Genomic DNA, 22,895 nt, shown 5'->3' with positions numbered 1-22,895 from the left:
GGAATAGGAATTGTGTTCACACGAAAGGAACACCATAAAGCGTGATTGATGCTACAAATAATGAGATTGAGAAAAGTTACACTATACTGTCAAATAGGAAACAATTCCTTTTCAAGTCAGAACATATAAACACAGCATTTGACCTTCAAAACCTAGCAAAACTGTGCCATATTCCAAAAAAGTTATTTTCCTTATTTGTCTGGTCTTAAGGAATGGTAATACTAAATTTAAAGGTATAAGTACACACAAAAATGCCTTCTTAAGGTAAATAGTATTTAAAGAATTGGCAAAGTAATGTATTTTTGCCTTTGTAATTACTCAAATATAAAATAAAGTAACAAAAGTTCAGCAAGGGCTAAATAGCCCACGCAGCCAAATTGGCAAAGGGCTTTTTATAGCCCGCATTGTTTTTCCCAGAGAGGCCTGTACTACCATATTATCAAATTCATTTGTTGCTTTGCCTTCTGTGTCTTCATAATATGAAAATAGGTTGCTACAGTGTTTAGCATGTCATGATTACTTTACACCTGCAATGGCATGCAGTACAAACTGAAAAACTTTTTTTCTGACATTTTTCATTTCTGTTATCAAGAAATATTAGGTGATGCTTTTAAGGATACAATTGTTTTCTATACTAAACAGAAACCAAGGAAATTGACAGAGTATCTCTAATTGTTTTTCTATAATGATGGTTAAACTTAATTGGATAAAAAATTTCCAGCAAGTAATTATTGAATTGTTTTGCAACCATTTGAAGAATTTTCTGATGTTCATAGACCCTACTTTCTGTTGAAATATTTCCATTAAACATCTTTGACTGATGTTTCAATGCTAAGGTAGCTGGTATCATTGCAGTTATTCATAAAAAATATTCTACCATGGAAACTGACAGAACTTCAAATTTGACAATTTTAACTCCCTTATAAAATATCGAATTTTTGAATTTTTAAATCTATTGATCTGCAGTTGATTCTACTTATCTGTTTATTAATTTGAAATATATGGTATTGTAGCTGTGCAGGTGGAAGTGATGCAACAGTTCCTTGTGTCGCTGGTACATATAGTGCTAATGCTGGCCAGAATAGTTCATCTTCCTGCAAGGTAATCTTAATTACACATGCAAGCAGTAATAGTATCTCTAGTTGGTTGATATTTTGTGCTTTGTAATGATTTATCAGCTTTGTCGTAAGCTATTCAATTATCATTGATTTTGAAGAGGCTTGTTCTCAATGATTTGATACAATATAGCTAATAAAAACTAGGCCAGTAACATTAGGGAGAGACACTTGTTCAGATATTGGGAGGGGGGTCAAGCCTATCGTTTTGATAAGATGATATCATATTTTCCCATTGTTTTAGAACAAAAGAAAATTTTCCTCCAGAATATTAAGGGGACCACCCCCCTTGCCCCAGGTTCCCACCACTGAGTAACATGATTGTTGATGATGCCAAACATCTAGGGGGCTTAATATGGATCTTTCTTGAATAATATGGCTTCTAGTCTATATTTTGTCACCAAGTGATAATTTGTTTTTTATAATACACATCCTTAGTCTTCTAAAATTCTATAGTCACAATTATTGTTGTTAGGCCTGTCAAAGCGGTTACTATAGTGGCAGTGGTTCTGCATCTTGCTCACCCTGCCCTGCTGGACAGCACTGCTCTGCAACGGCTGTTCTTGGAAGCTGTTCCTTTGGCCAATATTCCTTGTTAGGAAATGGATCTTGCCAAACATGCCCCTCAGGCTATGTTTGTTCAAGTGCTGCACAGGCACCACAGGTAAGAAGTTTTTGTTATAGGATGCCCCATCTTTGTGATATTTTCTTTACAATATCTAAGGTATATTCATATTCTTTCATTGAAGATAGCTTTAAGGCTGAAATAAACTGTCCTTTTTTACGTCTGTTTTCACCTAAAGGAAAAAAAACTGATCATGATATTGGTATTTTTTCTTACAAGACAAATAGCACAAAGTTTTTAATGATCATGCAGCTGCAGTTAGTCTCTGTTTTAATTATCTAAATGGGGCAGGCATAATGCAATTTAACTTTTAATGTTTTGTTTGTGCCTATTGGAAAAAAACTTCGACAAAAGTTTCGAGCTTTATGGAAATACCCAAGCCTGTAAACTACTAAACACCATATGGCACCATATGGACATTATCTACACTCATTTAGAACCTCCAATTTTCACTTAGCATAAATTGTAATTTTAAGTATTACACTTGATCCCTAAGCTTATTTATTGTGATTTTAACAACATCCCTTTGTTATGCAGCTTTGTCCTGGCGGAACTATTCCAAACACAACAACACACACATGCACTGAATGTGCAGCTGGCACTTATTCAATAAATGGGACAACTGTTTGTAGTTCCTGTCCAAATGGTACATACAGCTCAGCTGGGTCATCCTCTTGCACTAACTGTCCAGCAGGCCATAGGTATGTTTATATTCAGTAGTTTGGTTTGACGACATCAGAGAGAAGAGGAAACCTAGGACTACCTTTTGACAATAGTTCTTAAAAATAGGTGAAGAACTCCAATGATCAACTTAATCTCTGAGATGGTAACTTGCACAAGAGGTATACTGGTAACTGGTAACTGGTAAACCTTGGTTTCCCTGTTTTGAATCTAGATGTAGATTGTATTTTAATGCTACTATTACCAAATGCCAATGTTCCTAATCCTATTGAAATGGTAGGAGCCATCACTCTGCAACACATATTTTTCTTTGTAAATTTTTATAGCATTTTTAAAGAAATTGTGACAGTCTGCGAAATCATTTGCAAGAGTTTTTTGCTTTTCCAATGCTTTTTCCAATGGTTTTGTTCAAATTTAGCAGGTCATGGTTTTGAGAAAGGTGAAAATTTTCTAAAATCAGGCTTTCGTGGGAAAAATATAGCAGGCGTGCTAACCACCGCACCCCTGAAAACATCCAGGCGTGTGATGGCGTGTGACATTTTTTCACAAAACATTTTGGTAATTATGGTAGATCTACGGAGAAATGGCCAACACGAAAATGATGACAGCAAAAATTTCAATGAAATTTACTTCGCTGAATTCTTACCATGACTACTTACATTTTAGCAATTGAGCAATTTTCTAAACAAGTATAAACTGAGCTTATTTAATATATCCAGAAAAACGGCACTACAAGTATAGAAATATGTTTGCCATGTCGTAAGCAGTTTTCATTAGCTTCAATAATGAATCCTTAGCAGAATCATTGATGCTTTGGCGTTCATCTGGTTGTAATGGCAGTTTTTTCGTGTAAATCAGTGCATCGAGAGCCCTTTGTTATCAAACATGACAGCTATTTTGTGTACCTCACTGGCCAGATGCATAAAATATAATGATGGCCCAATTTTCATTAAATCAAATGTTGCTAAAATCTAGATTTAAAGCATAGCGATGTCTAAAGAGGGGGCTGTAGGGGGTAGCGAAATCCAGCAAATCCTCTGTTATTTTTTTCCGCATCATTGGCAAATCGGCTCCTTTTTATCGCATAATCGGCTACTTTCGTACATTAGCGATAGAAAATGAAAGTCTTGTTCAAAACACTTAATGTTTCATAATATTGGGATTCCACTGTAGATTAGTTCTATGATTATTTCAAAATTTTATATTTAATCGGCAATCCTGAAAAGGTGTTAAGCCTTTTTGAAGTGGCATGAAGTAATAGTACCAAGGAGGGATCAATTTATTAACTCATCTCAAAAACCCACAAAACCAATAATTATGAATTTTGCTCCGATAATAAAAGAAGGCGTGCGATGTTTTGCACTACTGGAAAGCAGCAGGCGTGCGCCAGGGCGTGCGCGTGCGATCGCACGCCTTTCCGACGAAAGCCTGTAAAATACAAATTTTCACAAACTAGTTCATAAGTGAAAGATATATATGTAAGGAATCTACAACACTTGATTTATCTGGAAGACAAAAGTAGATCTTTTGCACAAAATATTTTTGTAAGGTGCTGGTGTTATCAATTTTTTCTCTTGGAATCTGATACATTTGTTTCTTACCTGCCAAGTATCTAACCACATGAATAATTTTTTGCAGCTGTGGAAGTAAAACATCTCCAGTGCCTTGCAGTCCTGGAACATACCCTTCTGGTGACAAAATGTCCTGTTTGCCATGCCCTGCAGGTTTCTATTGTCCAACAGGTCAGCTGGCAATTGTATGTCCAAATGGCACATACCAACCCGAGACACAGAAAACAAACTGTAGTATGTGTCCAGCTGGGAAAATGTGTACTGGTAAAAATGTGCCTGCCACTGATTGCTTGAATGGGACCTACAGCATCCTTGGCTCTTATGAATGCCTTAACTGCCCTTCAGGTCACCAGTAAGTAGAAATTCATTGTTGATGTAGGCTGCAATGGTCATCAGGAAGATGACTCTCCTGGTTCCACATGGCCCTTTTTCAGATTTGTTTGCTTGATTTCAAATGCATACACAGCAGCACAATAATTGATTGCCATATCATCACACGATTCTCTAGAGCTTTAATCATGAAAACATGTGAAAATATGCTCTAGGTTCCCATTTTTATTACTGGCATTCAAAGTATAAGAGCTCACAAGTTGGGGTTGAGCACTATTGATTCAAGGGTTGGGGATTTAAGTCCCTGGTATGACAAAACTTTCACCCTGAGTGAAGGAAATTGCAAGCTCTCTGCCATTACAGGCATAAGGATCACAAGCTGTGGTCATATTGAGAGGTAGGATAAGGACACTGCTCTATAGGCATAGCTTCTCAGAGTCCTGGAAAGCTACTTTGGAATGCTAGGTAGACAAAAATACAAATGCAAATACAAAAATATAATTGTGTATCTATATTATCTACACAATAAATAGCTGCCTCTAATTGTATAGAAAATATAGGCCTATGCATTTATGATCAAAAGAGGATAAAGACTCTTTTGCTCAGTAGATTTTCAAATAGTATTTCCATGGTTAAAAGTTCATAACAATCAGGAAGGATTCTCCAAAATGCATCAAATTCTGTACTGTTGATCTATCATTGTCTTGCTTTTCCACCAAGCTTATCTTCCCTTCATTAGCACTTTTCTACACAGTGGTTGTGCAATTCTCCTTTAGTTGGCAACATGACTGTGCCACTTTTATAAACCTGTTCAAAACAGCTTCAATTGGATGCAACCGTGTTTGAATTACTTCTCATTTGACAACGAGAAGTATTTTGACAAAATTTTGCACAATCAAAATTAATTCATACTCCTTTGATCAGTCCAGTTATTTAGGTAGAAATTTTGCTGTTCCTTTGAAAAGAAAGTTCTAGCCGATAGTGCTGAATAAAGTTGAAGATATATCCTTGCCTATTTCATAGCTTCCCCTTTTATATCGTTTGGCTATTTGTTAATAGCCAGACAAATGAAAATTCATGTTAACCTTGTACCAAAATATAATTTGGCTCAGTGTTAAGCATTTGGCCATTATGCTTGAAATTATTTGTAGAAGTCGCTGAATATGATTAAGACAGCAAATATTGTAGATTTTCTTTATCTTCAGACGCTACCCAAAGCGTTGTCTCGTTACAAAAAGGTTATGGGTATCGTAAACATACGATATGCCCGTTCATGATAAGGTGATGCACTTAGTAGATGCACTGATCATGCACCCTAATGCAATATGACCATTCCAAAGCGCTTGTCATCAAATGTACTTTTATGCCCATAGCTGCCCTGATAAGTCGACTGCAGTCCCATGTACGGCAGGGACATACGTGTCTGGCAGTAAAATGTCGTGTGAGCCATGTCTCATCGGACATTACTGCCCAACTGATAAACTAGAGGCATCCGTTTTATGTACGAACGGAACGTATCAAAATGAAACGGGGCAGACATCTTGCAATGACTGCCCAGCTGGAAAAGGTTGCTCCTCCACGTCCATTACGAGTGATTGTCCCAATGGAACGTACAGTGCGTTGGGTGTGTCTGAGTGTTTAGTTTGTCCAAGTGGTCACAGGTAAATGTCATTTTCTCTCTGTTTTGTTTATGCACACGCCTGACACTGTATTTTTTGTCGTATTTGCTGTTTCAAATTGTTGTTATTTTTATGTTTAATTTTTAAGAATATTTAACACAGAAATGACTATAAAGTAAAGTACCATTGTTTGTTTGTGAAGCAAAATAATGGCTTGAATTAAACTAAATTTAAATATTTAATCGTTACTGTACCATTGTTTCTAGGATTAAAATCTAACCTACATTTTAACAAATAATTTTCTGTTTTTGTGTCATATACTTTCCCTTATTTTACATCATCTTGACTCACTGTACAATAGCTGCTACCTTTAGTGAATGAAAGAGAAAAGTGTGATGAACTGCCTCTCAAAAGAAATCATGGCTGTACAGAGCTGTGTTTCGAATAAGATATATACGTGGCTTCGTTAAATTGGAAGAAATGGGTATTGTAGAGATGCGATCTGTCCATTTATGTTTAGATTTTGCACTCACTAGATGCACTGATCATGCACCCTAATGCAATATGACCATTCTAAAACGCTTGTCATCAAATGTACTTTTATGCCCATAGCTGCCCTGATAAGTCGAATGCAGTCCCATGTACAGCAGGGACATACGTGTCTGGCAGTAAAATGTCGTGTGAGCCATGTCTCATCGGACATTACTGCCCAACTGATAAACTAGAGGCATCCGTTTTATGTACGAACGGAACGTATCAAAATGAAACGGGGCAGACATCTTGCAATGACTGCCCAGCTGGAAAAGGTTGCTCCTCCACGTCCATTACGAGTGATTGTCCCAATGGAACGTACAGTGCGTTGGGTGTTTTTGAGTGTTTAGTTTGTCCAAGTGGTCACAGGTAAATGTCATTTTCTCTCTGTTTTGTTTATGCACACGCCTGACACTGAATTTTTTGTCGTATTTGCTGTTTCAAATTGTTGTTAATTGTATGTTTAATTTTTAAGAATATTTAACACAGAAATGACTATAAAGTAAAGTACCATTGTTTGTTTGTGAAGCAAACTAATGGCTTGAATTAAACTAAATTTAGGTATTTAATCGTCACTGTACCATTGTTTCTAGGATAAAAATCTAACCTACATTTTAACAAATAATTTTCTGTTTTTGTGTCATATACTTTCCCTTATTTTACATCATCTTGACTCACTGTACAATAGCTGCTACCTTTAGTGAATTAAAGAAAAAAGAAATGATGGCGGTACAGAGCTGTGTTTCGAATAAGATATATTCGTGGCTTCGTTAAATTGAAAGAAATGGGTGTTGTAAAGATGCGATCTGTCCATTTTTGTTAAGATTTTGCACTCGCTAGATGCACTGACCATGCACCCTAATGCAATATGACCATTCTAAAACGCTTGTCATCAAATGTACTTTTATGCCCATAGCTGCCCTGATAAGTCGAATGCAGTCCCATGTACAGCAGGGACATACGTGTCTGGCAGTAAAATGTCGTGTGAGCCATGTCTCATCGGACATTACTGCCCAACTGATAAACTAGAGGCATCCGTTTTATGTACGAACGGAACGTATCAAAATGAAACGGGGCAGACATCTTGCAATGACTGCCCAGCTGGAAAAGGTTGCTCCTCCACGTCCATTACGAGTGATTGTCCCAATGGAACGTACAGTGCGTTGGGTGTTTTTGAGTGTTTAGTTTGTCCAAGTGGTCACAGGTAAATGTCATTTTCTCTCTGTTTTGTTTATGCACACGCCTGACACTGTATTTTTTGTGGTATTTGCTGTTTCAAATTGTTGTTATTTGTATGTTTAATTTTTAAGAATATTTTAACACAGAAATGACTATAAAGTAAAGTACCATTGTTTGTTTGTGAAGCAAACTAATGGCTTGAATTAAACTAAATTTAGATATTTAATCGTCACTGTACCATTGTTTCTAGGATAAAAATCTAACCTACATTTTAACAAATAATTTTCTGTTTTTGTGTCATATACTTTCCCTTATTTTGCATCATCTTGACTCACTGTACAATAGCTGCTACCTTTAGTGAATGAAAGAGAAAAGCGTGATGAACTGCCTCTCAAAAGAAATCATGGCTGTACAGAGCTGTGTTTCGAATAAGATACATACGTGGCTTCGTTAAATTGAAAGAAATGGGTATTGTAAAGATGCGATCTGTCCATTTATGTTTAGATTTTGCACTCACTAGATGCACTGATCATGCACCCTAATGCAATATGACCATTCTAAAACGCTTGTCATCAAATGTACTTTTATGCCCATAGCTGCCCTGATAAGTCGAATGCAGTCCCATGTACAGCAGGGACATACGTGTCTGGCAGTAAAATGTCGTGTGAGCCATGTCTCATCGGACATTACTGCCCAACTGATAAACTAGAGGCATCCGTTTTATGTACGAACGGAACGTATCAAAATGAAACGGGGCAGACATCTTGCAATGACTGCCCAGCTGGAAAAGGTTGCTCCTCCACGTCCATTACGAGTGATTGTCCCAATGGAACGTACAGTGCGTTGGGTGTGTCTGAGTGTTTAGTTTGTCCAAGTGGTCACAGGTAAATGTCATTTTCTCTCTGTTTTGTTTATGCACACGCCTGACACTGTATTTTTTGTGGTATTTGCTGTTTCAAATTGTTGTTATTTGTATGTTTAATTTTTAAGAATATTTTAACACAGAAATGACTATAAAGTAAAGTACCATTGTTTGTTTGTGAAGCAAACTAATGGCTTGAATTAAACTAAATTTAGATATTTAATCGTCACTGTACCATTGTTTCTAGGATAAAAATCTAACCTACATTTTAACAAATAATTTTCTGTTTTTGTGTCATATACTTTCCCTTATTTTACATCATCTTGACTCACTGTACAATAGCTGCTACCTTTAGTGAATGAAAGAGAAAAGTGTGATGAACTGCCTCTCAAAAGAAATCATGGCTGTACAGAGCTGTGTTTCGAATAAGATACATACGTGGCTTCGTTAAATTGAAAGAAATGGGTATTGTAAAGATGCGATCTGTCCATTTATGTTTAGATTTTGCACTCACTAGATGCACTGATCATGCACCCTAATGCAATATGACCATTCTAAAACGCTTGTCATCAAATGTACTTTTATGCCCATAGCTGCCCTGATAAGTCGAATGCAGTCCCATGTACAGCAGGGACATACGTGTCTGGCAGTAAAATGTCGTGTGAGCCATGTCTCATCGGACATTACTGCCCAACTGATAAACTAGAGGCATCCGTTTTATGTACGAACGGAACGTATCAAAATGAAACGGGGCAGACATCTTGCAATGACTGCCCAGCTGGAAAAGGTTGCTCCTCCACGTCCATTACGAGTGATTGTCCCAATGGAACGTACAGTGCGTTGGGTGTGTCTGAGTGTTTAGTTTGTCCAAGTGGTCACAGGTAAATGTCATTTTCTCTCTGTTTTGTTGATGTACACGCCTGGCACTGTATTTTTTGTCGTATTTGCTGTTTCAAATTGATTATAATTTGCATAAATCTACGCCCGAATTTCTTTAGGACATGTTTTCAGATACTCTGTAAACTACACAAAGTCACATTTACAGTTTTCTGTCTTGTTATATCGTGAAATTTGTCATAGAACCTAGGCCTGCGTTTTCGTTTTTCCTGTTGGTCCTATGTGTCATTCACTTCCTTTACTTTATACCAAATTCCTTGTATACAAACGTTATCGCTTCTAAGATGTAAGTATATGCACTGTGTATCCAAGACTGTTTGTTGGGAACGTATCAAGGTACTAGCTGCCCAAATTGCAGTCAAATGTGAACTGCTCACGAGAACGATTTGTATTGTGGTTTGGCTTGTTTATTGATATTTAATTGTTCAACAATTTGAAGGAATTTTAAATCAAATTGAGTCTCTTCTTTGTTGTTTTTTTAACTTTTGACTAATTTGTTTCCTTCTTGTTTTCGTTGTCAGTTAAAATCTTTTATGGTCCTTAAAGAAGAGACTTGTTTTATGGTTTTTTTTTCTCGAGATGTTCTTGATATTCGTTTTTCTTTCCACTTTCACTTTACATGTACAGTTACATCTTGAAAATCACTTTCTTTTCGATATGTTTGCTTGAATCATAAGCTAGTCTCTCACCTTTGGCAGCCATCAAGTTCTTAGCATTAGCAAATCGTAAAGTAATGGTTCACTCGATTATGCCGCACTTAGCTGCAGCTTCATTTATAAAATTCATAAAAAATACCTGTGAAGCTCACTGAGCCACGGTTAAAATAAGATCATTGTTAGGACTAATGTATTATTGTCAAATACTGTTGATGATAGCATGAAGATTTAGCTATAAAAATTTGGCATGCAGGGGACATCCATAGACTTTCATTTTAGGCAAGACATTCTTATTCTGCAATAGAACCTTGTCAAACCTATTACCCGTCCCGACCAGTGCAATGTCTCTTTATCTGTTACGATAATTTTGTTATTTGTTCTGTGCAAATGTATGATTTTTTTCATGCTTTAGTTGTCCAGAAGCATCGTCCACCGTGCCTTGCCTTGTTGGTAACTATGTGTCCGGAGATAAATTGTCATGTGAACCTTGTCCAGCCGGGAGCTATTGTCCCGAAAACCTGTTAGATTCACCCATTGTTTGTACCAATGGTAGTTATCAGAATGAAACCGGCCAGGCATCTTGCAATCCATGCCCGGCTGGACAGAGTTGTCTGTCTGTATTTTCGTCACCAGTCAACTGTCCAGATAGAACTTATAGTGATGTTGGTGTATCTCAATGTATTCCATGTCCTTCAGGCTACAGGTAGGACTTTTGTCACTTCTTCATTTTCATGTTGTCTCGTAACCCCATTGCTTTTGTTTAGTGCCCTCTTCTTCGATAGGTAGACATAGATCTCTTTAGGTTTGTCATGTATTCTGTTTATAGAGTCAATGCCAAAGTAATGCATTTTACTACTGTAATAGTACTTATATTTAAAAGAATTGCGGCAGCTCAAAATTCATTATATGTACCCAGTCGCTGATGCAATTTCATTTCATGATACTAGTATAAAACAGTTGTATTTGATAGAGTACAAGATAAATACTCCTGAGAGAAAATTAGATTATTGCAACAGTGTTATGTTTAATGCTTCTGTCTTTGAATTGTAAACATCCCATTCATGCCCATAGAAATAACGCAGGCATCAGCCTTTCTAGCTGCCTTTATGGTTTCGCAAATCTCTACAACAGAAACCTTGCCTTTTATCGTACTTAGCTAGTCGTGTTTTGTACTGGAATTTGTTTAAGCGTAAACCTTGAAGTATTTCTTGCCATGTTAAATTTTGCCATGTGTAATTTGGTTATTGTCTTTGCTCCCATGTATCGTCATTACATATTGTTGTGGTTGTTAAAGTGTATTGTAAAATACATTCTCTCGATGTAGCTGTCCCGGTAAGGCCTCTGCAGTTGGATGCACCAAAGGAAACTACGCTGCTCCCGATAAATTATCATGCCTGCCTTGCCCTGCTGGGAATCAATGCCCTTTTGATTACCTCGACTCCCCCGTTGTTTGCGCTAATGGCACATATCAAAATGAGACTGGCAAGGAAGCTTGTCTCGAATGCCCAGCTGGGAAAAAATGCATGTCTTTGTCAGGAATACCAGTTGATTGTAGCAACGGGACGTACAGTCTTTTAGGAGAGACCGATTGTTCCATTTGCCCTAGTGGACACAGGTGAGAGAAATGGTCTATCCTAGATGTCATGGCTGCAACTGACATCCTAGATATCATTGCTTTGCTGGAAAAGCCGTTTTTGAAGGAAATGATGTTCCGACTTTTTGAACCCCAACTCTGCAAAATTTCAGCTTGTTACACTTCAGATTTTAAGACGTTCTATCATTTGTCGTTTTTTGTGTCATTTTTTGTGCCATATGACGTAACGTACGTTTTTATAAGCATTTCATTGTTCAATGTATTTGTCCAGTTCAAAAAAAGAATCATATTTTTCTTTTCAATCGGGATCCCAGTCCTGTCACCAAACTTTGACAAAAAGCCTTTTTGGACAGTTTTTCAATACGATCTTCAGTACTTTTAGGCCATAATTTACTACCCCTATTAAAATATAGTTTAAATGAAATTCATTGGATAATTTATTAATTTAAAGTTTATGCATTGTAGAATTTAGCTAGCACTTTGTTTCCCTGCATAGTACTGTACACCAACCATCATTGTAAGAAATTCAACGCAAATGTACTGACATGCTTTGTGCATGCAGTAGTGATCTCCCTGTTAGAATGTTGGCGCAGTCAGTATAGTTTGGGAGCCTCGGCTTGTGAAAAGTCTCTGTGAAACCTTACTTTCAGTTTTTTGCTCTTTATTGCTCTCCTATAGAATAAAATTTACAAATAGCGGATATTATCCGTCTACCTTCAAATTTTCCTGCGTTCAACGACTGTAAATGTATTATATGTATTTTTAGTTGTGCAGACAAAACATCGTCAGTTCCATGTACCATGGGTAACTATGCATCCTCTGATAAACTGTCCTGCAAGACCTGCCCAAAGGGTTACAGGTGCCCAACAAATGAGATGGCAGCGCCACTACCTTGCTCAAATGGAACGTACCAAAACGAAACCGGGAAGACAGTGTGCCACAATTGCCCTGGGGGCTTTTCATGTATCAGAGCGGAAGATACTCCGGTTCAATGTAGTCTTGCAGAATACAGTCCAGTCGGAACTAGTCCGTGCATCGAATGCCCTCCGGGACACAGGTTTGTTATTTCAATTTCGAGCTCAAAGGATTCGGCTTCCTGAAGCCTACCATTATATCCTTTACTAGTTTGGTAAGTGGATGAGAGGAAGAAACGTGAAGCTTATTCAAATCTTATATCTGCCCACACAGGAGCAGCTGCACCCTTTGAAATCTTGATGTTAGTACGTTAATTAAATTTTTCCTAGTTAAAAGATTTTACATTTTTGGCTGCCGATTTCAATATCACATGAAAGTCTGCCTAATCTTAAAAAGGAAACATTGATAAAGCATTATAATATTTTTTAGATTTTTGTGATCCTTGTGGTTGTCTTTCCTGCTTAGGAAAACTTAGAAAAAGCAACGAGTTTCATATGTTCAAGACGACTGCCAGAAATGTCGGAAATTGAAAGTCAATAGTAGTAGCTAATTAAAATTTTGCACAGGTTGTTATCTCCTGTACAAGAAAGAATAAGTCGTTTACTTTGTCCTCGTAAGCTATTTAATCGATAAGATGGAATCGCCAACCGGTTAGATGATAGATTAATATTATCTAGCAGCGGCAGTTTTTCAGACTAATTTGGCCAATTAATATCAATGGTAGTTTTTTGTAACAGATAGAACTTTAGCTTTTTTGCTGCAGTGAAGTTCAGTTCTAATTGCAAATTCTAATACATACATACTGTATGATTGATTGTGCTCAGCTGAATCTTGCTCTCTATCCTGTGTTCAATTGTAACTCTCTTATGTTTTAGTTGCTTATTTGGAGACACCCCTTTTCCTTGCCCTGTAACGACTTATTCAGCAACTGGGCAGATGGAATGTGAACCATGTCCACAAGGACATAGGTGTCCCTCTAACATGCTTCCGGCGCCTATTGCCTGTACCAACGGAACGTATCAAACTGCTAGTGCACAAGTTGTTTGTATAGACTGCCCTGCGGGGTATTCGTGTATTAAACCAGAGGATGAGCCAGTCGAGTGTAGCCTTGGTACCTACAGCTTTGTTGGTGTCAGTGTATGCATCCAGTGTCAGCCAGGCCACAGGTTAGCCAGGGTAGTTAGCATTGTAGCACCAAGTCTCCTCTGTGGTACATCCGTGTTTGGCCCCTGTTAAGGCTATCATACCTTTTAAAGTCAACTGGGGAATCCTTTTAACTTTCACCCAAACTTTGCATGAGCAGGAAACACCTCCTGTTCCCTTTACAATGTATCGTAAATTACAGAACCGTATAACTAAGATAAGTCTCCCTCTTTTGCTTCGAAATTTGGTGTTTTTATACCCCAAATCTCAGAACGCTTCTTATATCCCAACTGCTTACGTTTAGCTAAGCAGTAGCTGAACAAAAATCATCTCTTCACTTTTCTTATTTCAATACACGGATAAACCACAATGCGGCTTGAAGCTCATAGACAGATGTCGATGTAGTTAGTTGGTAGCTCCAGCTTGTAGTATAGTTCAGTTTTCTTATTTTAGATTTCGGTTGCAGTTTAATAGGCATCATTATACGTTTTATATCCAGTTTTAGCAAGAGTAAGGCCGAATTTCAAAACCTAACTAGAAAAAGATAAGTTCGCTTCCCAAAAGAAACTTTTTCAAGATTTCGTGTGGGGCCTAAGAAGCTACTCCTCTTTCCTTTGTTGAATTTTTTCTCATTGGGTTATTGTTTGGTTGTTTTGGTATTATTGTAATTAAGCAATAGTTAAGACATGATTTGATCTTTGGTCGCAGATCTTTCTATCCCTTTGGAGGATTTTTGCTGTAAATAGTCCATCCTGCATTTCACATTCGTGTCTATAGATATTGTAGCATTTTATGCTACTTGTCATCTTCAACATGCTCTACGTTGTTTCGTTATAATTTCATTTAATAGTAACTTAAGTGTTCTTCAAAATAAACTTTTATAAAATCTTTTTAGCTGTGAAAACCGAACAGTTCTGACTCCATGTCTAAAAGGATATTATTCAGCAAATGACAGACTCTCGTGTTTGCCATGTGAGAAAGGATTCTACTGCCCAGTTGACAAGATGGACCAAGGAATTGCCTGTAGTAATGGAACATATCAAGATCAGACTGGACAGCAAGCATGCATCACCTGCCTTGGTGGCCACGAGTGCCCGTCCGTTGCTGCCACCCCAGTGCCGTGCAGTAACGGTACTTACTCTCTCCTTGGTGATGTAGACTGCCAGACGTGTCCTGCCGGATACAGGTGATTCTAATAGTCTTTTTTCCGTCGTTTTGACTACTTCTCAATTCGAGTGCCGCAGAGTCAATGTCACTGTTGTGATCAAGAGATCCTACCATTGAATTTGTTTTTAGTTACCATTGAATCTTAAAGAAAATAAGTTTTTAGCTTTTACTATAAATCAGTCTAGATTATTACAATTCTTAAACGCATTCCTTCACATATTGTCGTTTTTTTATCGGAACGGTTTATATGTTGCTCCATAGTCATGTAAAATGTTCATTTCATTTGGAATCCCTTCATTTTTGTCTCACAGTTGTGCCAACAAATCTGCTTCTCCTGTCCCTTGCGGCCTTGGATCTTATTCTCCTGCTGGAAGTGCTCAATGTTCAGATTGCTCTGCCGGACAATATTGTCCAACCACGACTGCTGCAGCCCCCATCGCATGTCCATCTGGGTATTACAACATACTTACAAAGCAATCATCATGCATAATATGTCCAAGAGGTTTGTTATTATATTCCTTTGTGAATTTTGGAAGCACTTATAGAATGCATGTTTAGAAGACCACATGAAATTTCTGCTATTTTGATGCTTCTTTTCAAAAACTTTACGTAATCAAATCAACCGATGCTTAACCTAGCAATATTTTGAAAGCATGTTTTGAAGCTGAAGACATTTTGTCTTATTTAATATATATTTCTGTTAATTCTGCTTTTTAAAGATGTATATTTTTGCAATATCCAGGTAGTAAATGTCCTTACGGAAACCAAAGCCCAGAGCAATGCCCTCCTGGTTATCACATTGATGCAACAGGCCAAACAAAATGTGCCAAGGTGAGGTTGCGTTGTTAATCGTAAATCACGTAGAGCCTTTATTTCTAGTCAGATTTTTGTCTTGCCACATTGATTTAGGTAATGGTAAACATTCAAAAATGAAGAATTTTGATGCAGAATCAAAATGTTGTGTTTTTGATTTGGTTTTGTGGAGATATAACCCACGAGGATCGCCAATCATAGAATCTTATATCAAGGAATCGTCAACTGCCTGAAATTTAGTGAAATGAAGATCATTTTTCTGTTTTTATTGTCTGACGTTTATAATCTGAAGAGTGTCGGACGAAAGTGCTTTAGTGTACTATGTTTCCGGTATTTCGTTCATTCTTCCAATCTGCTTTTAAGAAGTTGCATTGATTTTATTGGCATTTTGTTAATATTTTTTATTGTTTCAGTGTTCTAGTGGGTATTACACATTAGCAAATGGAACTATCAATTGCCAAGCTTGTCCGGCCGGAAGCAAATGTCCATTGACCGACCAAGCCCCTATTGCGTGTGGTGCAAACGAGGTTTGTACACTACATATGCCTTATATGATTTCAATTATTTGATTAAAGGAAGAACTGTTTCTTTTATAAAATCAAGTATTACTTTCTATTTTCATAAATGGGCTTGTAGAATTCATTATAACCTTTATTATTTGATTTTTAATATGTTTTTTATTCCACTCTTTTTTGTTTTAAGACTGTTATCTTGCTCAGTGCAAAACGCAACCTGTTTTTGAAAAATACAGTTCTCCTCAACTTCAATCATTATTTCTTTATTCTTTTTCTATTTTATTTATAGACATTTATATAATATTATATAGTAGTATATATAGTATACAAATTTATATGTAGTTTCTGTTTGTTTTGTTAGTTTAGTTGTGTAACTGACAATATTTGCTTCTACTTAATTCCTTTTGGTATTACTATGGAATCATTCTTTTCGTTTCAACAACATGAATAATTTCCCTTGTTCTTCTTTAATCCAAGTATTCTCTTGGCGGAGCTGCCAGCTGTACCCTTTGTCCAACAGGAATGATCTGCTCAGATCCAACCAAGCCTCCCACTCCATGTGCTGTGAGTATATATCTAACTTTCCAGTCTCCAGTTTGATAACAAATCAAGTTTGATATGTTAGATGTTGAATCGCATTCTTTGATTTGTAAGAGATAGTAAAAAGAAAATTTCAAGTGACAGAAAAAATTATAGCACAATTTTAATATAACTAACTATGTTCAATTTTATTTCGTTTCATTTTTTATTGCTTTATTTGTATCGAAGTCTTTGTTGTACTGAAGAATATATTTTGAAAAATAACTATCGAAAATCCAAATAAGAACAAGTTCTATGCTTTATTTTGACGTGACCAAAAGTCTACATAGGTTTATTCTGTAAAAGTAGTCATATATGTGATTCTGAGAGCAAGTCAACGTGAGCATGTTTTTCTGACAATAGGGTTTTGTCAATGTTCTGAAAGCACCGTCTTAAAAAATCATTGCTAGTATTTGCAATATTCTTATGAATGAATCTATACCAGTTTTTGTGTTGTGAAAAAGCAAATGCTTTTATTTTAGACTGGTGAGTTTTCAAATGGAACATCATGCGTCCCTTGTTACAAAGGGCACTACTGTCCTTCGTCTGCTTCTAACCCAATGCCTTGCCCAGCTGGTACATTTGCTACTGCAACCGGATCAGTATTTTGTCAACTATGTCCTGCCGGTTTCTCGTGCCTCAATGCGTCGCTGGCACCTGTTGCTTGTGATGCGGGATTTTACACCCCTGCCGGACAAGTTATATGTCAGGTATGCTTCTGCCTGCTTCTAATATTTGATAATAGATTAGTAACTATAACGCTATGATATTTTGTCATGAATAAATTCAAATAATCTCAATGTGAATTGTAGCATCCGATTTATTACCTATATCTATTTGGATACTAGGATATCATTAAGATTATTTCTTGTATTCGGGATTTGTTGAGTATATTTGTTTTATTGTTGTTGATTAAGCCCCATTTTGATATCAAGCTGTGATTGTAAAAAGTTCTCTTGTAATAATTTGAGATCCTTCCTGAAATATTTCTTCAAATTTTGTAGTAAGCTTTCCAGATTTGCGTGGAAAGCTTTTTGTACCCTAGGAATTTACTTTCAATCTTTTTACACTATCTGTGCTGGTAGATTCCGTCGAATGTATTTCACTCTAAAACTTATTTTTAACATGCCCATTCTAGGATTTCGTCCTTCACTTATAAATGTATAAATGCATTTGAAATTCATTATGATTTCTACGAAACTCTTTACTAATGAAACATATTCACGTGAGATATGCAATTGATTTAGAGTAATGTTCTGTTTCAATTCAATGCTCTTTTCTTTCTACCTACCCGTCCCAGCCCAAAGAATCATATATATTTTTCTGGGGATATAAGAATAATTGAATACGAATCCTACTAAATTTCCTTTCTATTTTATCCAAAAGCCTTGTACCCTGGGAACATTCAGCTCAGGAGCTTCTGCGAGCTGTACCCCGTGCTGGAGTGGATACAAATGCAGTAATGGAACCACACCAGTCAAATGCCCTGCCGGTAAATACAGCCCTGAAGCTAAAGAGAGGTGTCTTGACTGTCCTACAGGTAAGCTTCTGAATGATTTCTTGGCTAACAGGTTTTTATCAAAGATTATAACTCCTTCTGACCAGTGTATCATACCTTAATGATACTCTACTTTTCAAGCTCGTTTTGCTGATGTAGGGTTTCAATAAGAAATTTAGTTCTTCAAAAAAGTATTTTTCTACTTTGTAGCAAGAACTGTTTAATCCCAATCTTATTTTTAGAAGTTTTCCGTAACTCTATGCTCTTTCGTTTCTACTCTTTTGGTTTCTCATCTCCCATTAATTTTTTTTATTTCCCCTCAATCTCTGCTTTTACTACCTTCCTCGGGGATTGTAGTTTTGTTTGTGTCAGAACATTATGTAGCAATTTCGTAATCGTTGATTCTTGTTTGCTCCAATTAATTTTGAAAAAGATTTTCCTATATGCAATTTGTATTATATTTTATTTCGCGCATGGACGACCGATATTTCTGTATGCCTTTACGATCTAAGTAGGTTTACTTTTGCTTATGTGAAGTAAAGTTTTTATATAATTTGTCGTCTATCCTAAGGCTACTATTCTGGAAGCGGTGCTGCATATTGTAGTCCGTGTCCGGTCGGTTCTACCTGCAATGACCCGTCTACTTCACCCGTACCATGTACAGCAGGACATTTCTGGACTAAAAGCACAAGCGGAGTAAGTTCAATATCTCACTCAAATCTCTTTCTTAAGAATTTGAATATATTTTCTTTGCTTTTGTACACGTTTACGCGTTCGTTATTTTTTATTTTTGATAACTTGCCTTTTCTATTTATCAAACCTTTATTTGTTTTCAGGTTCCTGCTTGCATTCCATGCCCAAAAGGGTACTACTGCCCCTCAATTCTATCAACCCCACTACCATGCGGAAATGGGACATATTCCCTTGGCTCTAACTCTAGCTGCTCAAGTTGCCCGGCAGGCCAGTCGTGTTTGGATCCTTCGCTAGCGCCCGTCAACTGCCCGTCAGGAACCTACAGTACTCTTGTAAGTATCATTTTCTTTTACCGGCATTAGCTCATTTTAATCATTACTGCTAATAAAATTCCTTTACGAGTAAGAGATAGTTTACCATGTCTACTTCACCATGTAACATCAAGATTTGACTGTGTATAAGCTTCAAAGCTAGCTGCAACTATCTATATCGAGGGAGTGTCACACTCTGTTTGTTTGACATGGATAGTCGTTCAGATAGAAAGAATCATGAATCAATGCAATACAATTTTCTCTTGATCTTGAATCAAAATGAAAAATAAAATGGGAAATATAGTTAAATGTTTTATGGTACGTTGTGTTATTTGTTTTTCGTTCTCAAAATAAACAACGTTCCCTGAACCATCCAGTTTAATTTTAGTCGTATTAATATTTGTGGTTTAATTTTCAGGGAATGGCCGAATGCGTGTTGTGTCCCGCCGGATACTCGTGTCCAAACCCGGCTGCAACCATCACAGTCTGCACTGCTGGAACATTTTCACTGCTGGGCCAAACAACCTGCGCAGATTGCCCACTTGGTCACATGTGTCCCAGTGCAAAGGAGAACTCTGTAAGGTGTCCGCTCGGTGCCACTACCAATGGCTTGACAAAGGCCACCAACTGCACGGCCTGTCCGGCTGGCTCGAAGTGTGAAACCCCTGAGTAAGTTTTTGTGCATTCTAAATCAAACATGCCCGATTCCATTCTACAAAGTGGCTCCGGCGCCCCACTTTCATTAATTCAAAACAGGTGTCCTTTGAAATGTTGTCCCTTAATTTCAATCACTGATGAGATAATTTTGTAAGAGAACAATAACTGTGACTTGAGAGTATAAGCCTCAGGTGATGACCAAAGATTAATAGAAGTTTGGATCAAGATATGATCGAATTTTGCGGTACATAAAGCTTTCAATCAGAAATGACTTTTCCTATTGTCTCAGCTTGTGGTCTGTTCTTTAAAGACTTCGACAACCGTTCCTTGCTGGGTAAACTTTCGAGTTTGAAGCAAACCCCCTTATCTATTGACATTTTCCTGATAACATTCCTGCAATATCCTTACTTTAATGGCTGCCCTCGGGAGGGCACAGTTGCAATTTACCCATGCTGAGGCCTTCATTCTAATGCTGTAGTGAGTTGAATCTTGTTTTTGTGCTTTATTCATGCAATCAACTGCTAAATTTTCTTTTGAATAGGAGCGCAGTTACAGCTTGCTCTGCTGGGCAATATTCTCTTGGGTCTTCAACGACATGTTTGAACTGTCCTGCTGGTTTTAGATGCCCGCTTACTAATGTGAGTACCGTGAATGTCAATACAACCTCTTGTTGCACTATAAGATCCCTTTTGAGCCACGAAAAAAAATAAAGAAATGTTTCGTTGCAGACCATGAGTTGTCTTTCGAAATGTTTATAGTTTCTCTGCAACTCCCACCAAATTCCTTTTAAAGTTAATGAATTGCTTTTTGGATGCACTGATTAAAATCCAAGCCCTCTGCTTTTCATTTATTAGCCTAGTCAATATTTTGATAAATTTTCTCATATTTTTTACTTTAATCATTGTGTAAGCTAGAAGTTTTAAATAGCGACCAAAATAAGATATACAATAACATTTTGCATAAACTGTTATTTAAAATCAGACACATGCATTCCTTCTTTCGTCAGATTTTGGCACAGTTGAAAAGACTTGATTGAGTGATATAAAATTTCAGCATAATTGTAGACAAAATTTTGGTAGTGTCCCCGAATGGACACCTCCAACCTATTTTCTTGGACATATGAAGCAAGACTTGTTGAAAATAGGCTTTTCCAAGGCTACATGGTTCTTTTAGACCATGTTCTACTTAATATTGAATCAAGAGCCCTTTCATAGCTTTTGATAAAATATTATAAATATAATGGACTTGTTATTCAAATGCCTTTTTGTTTTAATTAATCAGCAAAGACCAATTTCTTGTGATCCTGGAGAATTTGCTTCTACGGCATCAACAACATGCACCATTTGTCCCCCTGGCATCGCCTGCCCATACATGGCATCGAATATTCAATACACATGTCCTCCAGGTAAGATAAATACATTTCTTCTTTCTTTAGCAGAAGGAAATTGAAACACATTATCGATTTTATGCTATTTGTTCCTTTGTCTTAACTTGATTTTTCAGGTTACATTCTTACCTAGGCCTGTTTTTTTGTTTCTTTTTCAAATTTGTTGAACAACATGGTATTCAGGTTTTACTCCGACTTGCACTCCTAATGCAATCAACTGTTCTTTGATGGTTACATTCGAATCAAACTTACACTCTAAATTGTCTTGGTACACTTTTCTGTAATGTAGGAAATAAATTTCTTTGTAGGAAATGTAATGTAGGAACGCACGACGAGGGTGCCTCCTTTTGGATATTAACCTCCGCCTCCTTTGCTTGAAATCTAATTAATATCATATCATAGCACAAGTATATATTAGAGGTCACATGAGAGAATATGCTTTTTTATCTACGACATCTCATTGCAGTGAAGCAACAGTGTTTAACTACCGGTTTTGATTAGCTAGGCTTTATACATATATACATAAGGCGGAAGTGAATGCATAAAAGTTTAATTGACAGACCTGTAGAGAGGAACAGTTTCAGATTGTTACTTTCAGTTTAACGCCAGCTACAATCACCAAACACCATTTATCAGAATAACAATTTTAGAGATCTAGTGGAATGAGATGTTCCAGTTAGAATTATGGCTTTTGCTCTGACTTCAAGAATTTTGTATCGAATTGTATTCATATATAGCGCTTTGCTTTCTCTACGAATCAAATATTTCAACACTACGAAATGGAGACAAGCCCGTTTCACAATGCAATCGCCGTCCCCACCTAATTCTAAACATGTAAAATACAGTTATGGGAATCAAGCTAACAAGTTCATCGTAGATTTCAAGATGCTGTTTTTGTTTTATTCAGGCACATATTCCATTGGAAAGCAGCAGCAGTGTACAGTATGCCCAAAAGGAAAATACTGCCCGTCAACGACTAATGCTACAGTGCTTGACTGCCCAACGGGACACTATTCGTTTGGGGCAGCTTCAGCTTGCATCTCTTGCCCAAAAGGGTATGAGTGCCCAAATAAAGATGGAAGCGCTAATGCTAAATGCGTCCACGTGAGTTTGATTGTCTTATCAAATGTTGAAGCCTGATTTCCCTAAGTGTTCTGCTTTGTTTTGTTTATAAAGTTTACTCAAAATGTATGCATACAGAGGATTCTAAGACATTTTTTTCGGGCAGAGGGTGGTGGGTAAGGGTCAAAATGTTGCGTTAAGAACAATCCGTTTTGCTGGTTTTGGTGTTACCTATGCCTATGATTTTTCAAAACTGCTCATTCGATGTTTTTCATTTTTCTTTAAAATTCCATGTTGCCATATCTGCTCTTCTCATTTTGCCTATCCTATTTAGATTGAAACCCAGCATTTTACTTTTAAGGGTACTTACTCGTCGGGCAACTCTACGGGCTGTTCAACCTGCCCAGCAGGATTCGAATGTCCTCGGATAGATATGAATTCACCAATTCCATGTACAAATGGAACTCACGCTGTAGCAGGACAAGTCGTAAGTTT

The 22,895-nt window shown here is 37.1% G+C and overlaps 1 protein-coding gene across 6 annotated transcripts in view; it reads left to right on the top strand.

The window, feature by feature from the left end:
* The window catches only part of LOC148957101 (uncharacterized), a 73,919-nt gene that overhangs the window by 2,543 nt on the left and 48,481 nt on the right, over nucleotides 1–22,895 (top strand). The window contains exons 3-28 of one of the 6 annotated variants that reach the window (XM_089115896.1): nucleotides 1,014–1,101; nucleotides 1,591–1,779; nucleotides 2,278–2,441; nucleotides 4,060–4,344; nucleotides 5,696–5,983; nucleotides 6,554–6,841; nucleotides 7,389–7,676; nucleotides 8,248–8,535; nucleotides 9,107–9,394; nucleotides 10,479–10,769; nucleotides 11,391–11,681; nucleotides 12,427–12,717; nucleotides 14,614–14,904; nucleotides 15,197–15,387; nucleotides 15,628–15,716; nucleotides 16,112–16,225; nucleotides 16,691–16,777; nucleotides 17,275–17,502; nucleotides 18,179–18,332; nucleotides 18,862–18,986; nucleotides 19,127–19,315; nucleotides 19,713–19,963; nucleotides 20,493–20,589; nucleotides 21,233–21,356; nucleotides 22,246–22,442; nucleotides 22,762–22,887. In XM_089115896.1, the coding sequence (XP_088972022.1) occupies nucleotides 1,014–1,101; nucleotides 1,591–1,779; nucleotides 2,278–2,441; nucleotides 4,060–4,344; nucleotides 5,696–5,983; nucleotides 6,554–6,841; nucleotides 7,389–7,676; nucleotides 8,248–8,535; nucleotides 9,107–9,394; nucleotides 10,479–10,769; nucleotides 11,391–11,681; nucleotides 12,427–12,717; nucleotides 14,614–14,904; nucleotides 15,197–15,387; nucleotides 15,628–15,716; nucleotides 16,112–16,225; nucleotides 16,691–16,777; nucleotides 17,275–17,502; nucleotides 18,179–18,332; nucleotides 18,862–18,986; nucleotides 19,127–19,315; nucleotides 19,713–19,963; nucleotides 20,493–20,589; nucleotides 21,233–21,356; nucleotides 22,246–22,442; nucleotides 22,762–22,887 (5,302 nt within the window). The remainder of the gene's footprint in view (nucleotides 1–1,013; nucleotides 1,102–1,590; nucleotides 1,780–2,277; nucleotides 2,442–4,059; nucleotides 4,345–5,695; nucleotides 5,984–6,553; nucleotides 6,842–7,388; nucleotides 7,677–8,247; nucleotides 8,536–9,106; nucleotides 9,395–10,478; nucleotides 10,770–11,390; nucleotides 11,682–12,426; nucleotides 12,718–14,613; nucleotides 14,905–15,196; nucleotides 15,388–15,627; nucleotides 15,717–16,111; nucleotides 16,226–16,690; nucleotides 16,778–17,274; nucleotides 17,503–18,178; nucleotides 18,333–18,861; nucleotides 18,987–19,126; nucleotides 19,316–19,712; nucleotides 19,964–20,492; nucleotides 20,590–21,232; nucleotides 21,357–22,245; nucleotides 22,443–22,761; nucleotides 22,888–22,895) is intronic. The other 5 variants (XM_089115897.1, XM_089115898.1, XM_089115899.1 and 2 more) reach the window with 5 other exon arrangements.

This window comes from Rhopilema esculentum, unplaced genomic scaffold (assembly GCF_057945365.1).
Source record: "Rhopilema esculentum isolate cy_ngs unplaced genomic scaffold, ASM5794536v1 HiC_scaffold_37, whole genome shotgun sequence".
Taxonomy (NCBI): domain Eukaryota; kingdom Metazoa; phylum Cnidaria; class Scyphozoa; order Rhizostomeae; family Rhizostomatidae; genus Rhopilema; species Rhopilema esculentum.
This window is presented reverse-complemented; position numbering and strand designations above follow the sequence as displayed.